The sequence below is a fragment of the Diceros bicornis genome, chromosome 19 (assembly GCF_020826845.1).
Source record: "Diceros bicornis minor isolate mBicDic1 chromosome 19, mDicBic1.mat.cur, whole genome shotgun sequence".
NCBI classification, from domain to species: domain Eukaryota; kingdom Metazoa; phylum Chordata; class Mammalia; order Perissodactyla; family Rhinocerotidae; genus Diceros; species Diceros bicornis.
The window spans coordinates 28,326,361-28,333,598 of NC_080758.1; the positions used below are offsets into that span (position 1 = coordinate 28,326,361).

Sequence of the window (7,238 nt, forward strand, 5' to 3'; positions counted from 1 at the left end):
ATCAAAAGGAATGAACTATTAATACACACAACAACATGAATAAATCTCAAAATAATTACCCTGGATGAAAGAAGCCAGGTAGAAAAGGATACATACTATAGAACTACTATCAGAAGGACATCTGCCTTGCGCTATTTTAGTTAATGCATTTACTTGCACACAACACATACAGCATTTTCACATATTAGAATCATCACTATACATGTTGTTCTACAATGTTGCTTTTTCACTCAAAAATATGTTTAGGAAGACAAAATCTGCTGCACTTTTGTTAACAGATGCAGAGCATTCGATCATATGGATGCACTTCATTTTATGATGCTCTGTTGCTGGACCCAAATGGAGACTTAAAGACATCTTTGTACATATATCTTTGAGCACTGATTTATTTCTTTAAAAAATACTTTCTAAATTGCCAGATTATCAACAAACTACTAACTTTTTAACTCAACAAACAATTGTTTAGGTACTTCTCTATGCCCAGAACTAATATACAGAACAGAATAATATGTAGTCAGTGTTCAAAAATACATTGTATTTTAGGGGGAGAGACAGGTGAACAGATTGTCACAATGCAAGAAGATAAATACTCTGATAGAACCAACACAGGAGATTGAAAAAGCAAGGGTACCCAGCCTTGGGAGATCGGTATAAATTCTTTATGTAAGTGTCTTTTTCTCCAAATTACCATACACTTCAGCAGGGCTTCACTTTTCTTCTAAGTCTTTCTCTTTCCCCCAAGGCATGCCTAGAACAGGGCTCTTGAATAGTGATGCCTCAATTAGAGCTGCTGGCCAATGGACTGAAGTTATGTTTGGCACAGTATCCTGTATCCTTCTGGTCCACTGGCTGAGCCCAACCCCACCTAGGGAGGACAATAAAGACCTGTGTTCACAGTCACACTGAATAGAAGGTTCTCGACTCCATAGATTCCACTACCTACTATTTTTCAGAAGCCATGAAGTCCCTATTGCTCACTCTTGCACTCTTTATGCTCCTGGTCCAGTTGGTCTCAGGTAAACAGAATCTTGGGGAAGAAGAAATCTTGGCCTAGAATAGGGTTCTGCACAAGGAGTCCCTATTAGCGAATGTCCGTGGAGTGGGGGCAGGGCTCACTGGGAGAGGGGCTGAGGTCTGCCCTACTTCTTCAGAGAACTTCTATTATAAGAGCACTCAAGTCTCCCACAATAGAACAGTGTCTACGAATAGAGTTGGAAGAGGGTAATGAGAATCCTGTACAGCTGCCAGAGGCAGAGATGGTCTTGACACTCCAAACCTCCCTCTATCCTATTGCTTAGGGCCAGCCCAGTCCAGCCCTGCCTCACTTCTCTTTGTATGGCACCAGGAATTACCTCCTGAAGTAACAGTTCTGTAATATTACTTTTCCCAATTTTTTTGGTCTTACAGAAAAGGTCTCTCATTTTTTTGTCCTTGGATGTGATTAACAGTACAGAGAAAGCTATTTCTAAATATCTATAGGATTGTAAGGTGGAAAAGGGAAGAAAAATATTCTGAATGAACATCTTGAAAAGATTCAAGACTATTGGAAGTCCTATGTCAGATTTCAGCTCTATTTGTGTAAACATTCCTTCTTTTTAATTAATTGTATAGTTTATATTTACAAAATTCAGACAGGAACACTGAAAGCATTTTAGAAATAAAGAAATTGGCCACCATTTCATCACTGCTTACATTTTTTAAATTATGACCAACTGATGTATGAATTTATAACCTACCCTTTTTTAGCTTAAGATTGTATCAGGAAAATTTTCACAGATCTTTAAATATTCCTTGAAAATACAGTTTGCAATAGATGCTTATGATTCTGTCATATTTTTGTGCCAATATTAACTTGGACTGTCCCTTCCTGCACGTCATTTGGATTATTTTTTCCAATGTGTTGTTATCATAAATAACATTGTACCACCTCGGTAATCTATCATTGTGAGATTCTCTGATTGTATAGGTAAATTTTAGAAGTTTCATTGCTTGGTCAAACGTATTTTTTAAGGAAACTAGCGTACATTACCACGTGTTACTATTAGTGTATTTGTATTTTTAAACTTTCTATTTCACATTTCTTGCAGATATATCCTACTATATTGGTTACTTCTAAAAATCTTTATTGATTTATTTTAGGCACAAAATTTTCCTTTTCATATTGTCAAATCTATTGGTATTTCCTTTGTATTCTTCCCTTAGCTGAGAAGGTTCTTCTCCATGTTGAGAACAGTTTTTTCACCCATGCTTACTGGTTTTTTTCTTTGACTCCATTTTTTACATTAGACTCCGTCCCATATTTTATATATGGCACAAAGTGAGAAACTAACTTTTTTTAGAGAGAATTTCCTATCAGATAGAGAGTTGTGTAATAACTCTACAGCCTGCCTCTAGAGATAGTACTTTATGTTCTCTAGAAATTGCAGTACTCTTCAAATTGATGGTGGATAAGAGGAAATTAATAATGGTATGAGGGTTGCCTCAGAAGATGTTTCGGATGTATGACTTCCTTGAAATTCTATGAGTTTAGATTGCATGATTTCTTCTTCTGTTTCTGGGACACTGGTGACATACATCGCATCCTCTCATGGTGTCCTCTTTCTAAACCAAAGGGCCCTGAGAAAACTCCCCAGTTCCCTTTCTAGACAAACACGAGCAATTCAGGATTATTCTGTAAGATTATCCAAATCTAACCCAAACTCTGGAGGCATTAGAAATGCAACTCTTACAAAGGACATTTGAAAGGAAGAATTAACAAAACACCAGGGCCCAAGGAATATCAGGATGGAAAGGAAGGAAAGTGGATCTGAGGTTTCCATTCACGGATTCCAGCTGAAGAAAAATATTTGAATATTATCTCGATGGAGATGTTTGGGATAGTGAGAAAGAAGGGGGTCATGGAGGGAGTGGCTGGAGAGGAAGTTTAAGGCCAGGGACCATTGTGGAGAGCCCTGCAGATACAAGAGAATCAAAAGAGGAGATAGGGTAGGAAAAATCATGAAAACAACACAAATCAAGCAATCTTTCTGTTCCTCAGGAATATCAGGTTCTTCCTCTGCTCATGGCCTTCACATATGCTATTCCTTCTTCTCTGAACACTCTTCCTCTAGATCTTCACATAGCTGGATCCTTTTCATCCCTTACGTCTATACTTGAACGTCATTTCCTGAGGATAATTTCCTCAACGACCCCATGCAGAATTCTGATTCTGGGAGTGAGATGCCCACACATATATCTATAAACCTATGTATGTACATAAATATTATGTGTGTAAAATCTCGTTTAATCCTCAGAGGAGGACTGAACAGCTGATAAGGAATAACGGTAGTGGTAACAGTCAGCACTCAAAAGTGCTTGCTATATTCGCTTACTCTCTATTACATTGTGTTATTTTTTCCATTTGTTGCCCTTATCACAATCTGTCGTTATTTTGTTCACTCATTTACTTATTTATTTTCTTTCTCCACCTCTCCAATGTAAGCTTCTCAGACCTTGTCTTCCTGTTCATTGTTTTATTCCCATCATCTTGCAGAGTTCTTGACATAGTAGGCATTCATTACATATTTTTGGTAGAACAGAGGGATGAGTTAAGCAACATGGAGCAAGGTAAGAAAGAGTTCCACCATCTGTTCACGGCCTTCCATGTGTTATATCATGTAATGAGAGAATTTTATATATATGTATATAATATGTACACATATGCAGGCACACTCTGCAGAATGTCTCCCTGAGGAGTATATTTCTAAGGGAATAGCTTGTGGTTTTTTCATCCCCAAAATTTTGTTACATGTATTTATATTTCAATACTATATAGGTATATATATGTATATAGAGATATATATGAAAAATTTATATTTAACAAGGCAATACATAAGACAACTCTCGAGTTATATTTCAAATACAATTTGTAGGACCTCAGAAACACATAAAGACATTTTGCAAATCTCACCAAGCATCGAGAAAAGCTATGTGGGTTTGGCTAATAGTGAAAAGCATTATAGCAATGATTGGAGCATTTCATATTTTAAAATAATAGTTTTTTTACTTCTATTTGGGTGTTTATGTGTGTTCTAGTTACATTTTATGAAACTGGTTAGAGGTTTTGTACTCATGAGTAATAATGTGTTACGTATTTTCCCATTTAAAATAATGAGAAATAGACACCTGGCGAGTGTTTATATGCAGAATTGTGATTTCAGAAATGAGAGGCTCATACATATACAAAAAATTCTCTGTGTGTATGTATTTATAAAATCTCATTTACTTCTCAGAGAAGGTCTTCATGATTAGGAGAAATATAACAAAGCAAGTATTAAAAGACTTGAATAATCAGTGTTCAAAAAATTATTGTTATTTTTATCTTTTTGTGGTTTAAATGATCTATTTGATTCCTTTATGCAGGTAATTGGTATGTGAGAAAGTGTGGAAACAAAATTGGAAATTGCAGGAAGAAGTGCAGAAGTGGAGAGGTGGAGATAGATCCTCCTACTGGGATGTGCAGCAAAGAAAAAATGTGCTGTATTCTGTCTGGCAAAGAGCTTAATCCTGCTATCTGTGGTGAAAACGCAAAGGCCACACATGCACCAGGAGCTTCAGGAGTAGGGACTTCACCAGCAGTGTCAGGAGAAGGGACTCTGGAAGCAAGTACTACTGGTGCTGAACATTAGAGCCTCTGTCTCTTGACCTAGGTTCATTAAAGCAAAAGGGCTTATTTTGGTGTCAGTCTTCTCGCTACACCCCCTTTCCCACTGTCCCTCCAAGCAACAATGTTTGGATGGGTATCACATCTCCATAGCATCAGCAATTCCAGGATAGGGATGCAAATAATATTGGGGCCAGGCACAAGTGATGGTTAGTTCAAAACATCCATCACGGACAGATGGACAGAAACAGTGTCATCCTCGAAGACAGTTTCCAGCCCACAGGCCCACAATCTGCATCTGCCTATAGCAGTGATTTATCAAACTCTAATTTGCATCAGAAACGTCTGTAGAAACTGCTAAACACAGATTTCTGGGCCTCATCTCCAGTTTCTGGTTCTGTGGTAGAGTCTGAGAATTTGCATTGCTCACAAGTTCCAGGTGATGTCAATGTTTCTGGTCCAGGGACCACACTTTGAGAACCACTGGCCTATAACATGAAATGATTGAAGGCCGCGTCTTACAGATTAAAGGTATTTCCTATGTATTTTTGAAGTGGTTAGTGATACAAAAGCATTCCTACAGAGTGCTTAGATACTCCTTTTCTTATTAGATTTCCTATAACAACCTCAGAATGAGGTATTATGATCTCACTTCAAAGAAGAAACTTGATGTTTAAGTATTAGAACTGGAACAGATTTAACTGACTACTGAGAGCATTTTGTCACTACACCGTGATATTGTCCAATTTTCTCCTCTTCCTGGAAATCGTGAATCATAGATTCCAACCTAGATAGGATGGAAGATCAAGATCTCTATAGCATGACCTGAATACTGGGAGAGGCACTCATCTTAAGCTATAGGACTTTCACCTTAAGAACTCTGCCTGCACCAATAAGAGACTATGACCAGAGGCATCACGGTCACCAATCTGTGCCTCAGGCCCACTTCCTTGATACTTGGACTGGAAAAATAGGAATGTAGTTGTCTTCACTTTATGGACACATATAGTGGCCATGTTTGCCTTTGTCAGTCTCAATTTGCCCAATTATGAAATGATAGGATTGGACTGAATGTCTTTCTCCTCACCCTTGTCATGCTGATATCCTTCTGAGTCTAAAAATATGAACTTATTTTATGTCTTGTGGGGTCAACTTTACCTCTGACCTCATAAGAGGTCAAAGATCTAGTGGAGAGTCCTCAAAGTGGGAGAAAACATTGGTGGAAGGGATATCTCCACTATAAACATAAGTCCATGAGTGCCATCACAGAATACTTTTCCTTCCTCACTTGATCGCACATCCAGTTGCTAGTGGGTCCATGTGCATCTACCACCTCTAATATGTGCCATGACTTCTATCTTCATGCTACTGTACCAATTCATCCCTCAAGACCCGCCCTAAGGTTATTGCAATAGCCTTCCAATTGATTGTTCTGCATTCCTTTCACACACATACCCATCCATCCTCTACAGTAATAGCCAGAGTCATTTTTCTGAAACACAAATCTGATTATTAAACTCTCCTCTGGCGTCATTGCCCACAGCATCCTAGTCAACATTTCAGTCCAGCCCTCGTTGTTCTTCATGTTCAGACCCTAGATGACATTTCCAGTTTTATCTCCTATACACTCTCCTACAGGAAATCTTGCACTTCTGCCACACACACTTAATTGTGATTGATTTAAACTTACTGGATTGCTTCTGGATTTGAGTTTTTGTACATGCTCTTCTCTTTCCACTTACGCCTGCCTGGAAAAATCTTTATTCTCCTCCAGAGGATATTGATAACCACACTACTCCCCCCCAAAACAGAGCTATCACCACCTCTTGTTCTCTATCATTACGGCTTATCCAGAATTTGTCATCATGTCACATCACGTTCTATGTGTCTGCTTGTGTGTCTTCTCCCCTACTAGACTTTGAAATTGTGTTGAAGGAAATGAACCTTTTTCTGTTCTCTTTGTCCTATCATCCCCTATTTAGATTCTATATTAATGCTTGTTGAAGAAGTAAAGGGGGTTCTTGAGGGTCTAGAGGATTTTTGGATGTTACTGGAATCTCATCTTCATTTTTTCTATACCTTCTCCAAGAGACTGACTTCTGCCTCTTTCAAGAGACACATCTCTGACCTACGTCATTATCTAGTAGAGGAGATTTGAGAGGTGGGTCATCACAACTAGTAGGACATCAGTGCCTCTTACACCCATGGCTATCATTGGAGGTAGAAGTCCTGAACTCACACAGGAAGGTGGGTGGACAGAGGCAGGTCGCTTCAGCAGAGGAGGATAGTGGAAAAAATCACGAGCTTTGGAGTCAAACATATATGAGGTCATTCGTGGTCCCACCATCTATTCAGTCTTGGACTATGGAAAATTGATCTCCCACCTTTGAGCTCAAGTTTTTGAACTTGAAGAACATAGAAAATATTTACACCCACTCAGGGCACTTTGAGGGTTGCTAGAGTAGTATATTCAAATTTACTCATGTCATAGGGACTTAGCTGCAGCAGGTTGCTGATTCCTGGATGAAGAGCAGAAAGGCACATTTCCAGAGGGGCCTGCCCATTGGACCATGGCTGCTCTGCACGGGTATGGGTG

The 7,238-nt window shown here is 38.7% G+C and overlaps 1 protein-coding gene across 1 annotated transcript; it reads left to right on the forward strand.

Annotated features, from left to right (window-relative positions):
• The first annotated feature begins 958 nt into the window (after positions 1-958).
• DEFB126 (defensin beta 126) lies at positions 959-4,667 on the forward strand. The gene is made up of 2 exons (XM_058562190.1): positions 959-1,016; positions 4,402-4,667. The coding sequence occupies exons 1-2, from the start codon at positions 959-961 to the stop codon at positions 4,665-4,667; spliced, it is 324 nt and encodes a 107-aa protein (XP_058418173.1).
• The last annotated feature ends 2,571 nt before the right edge of the window (positions 4,668-7,238 follow it).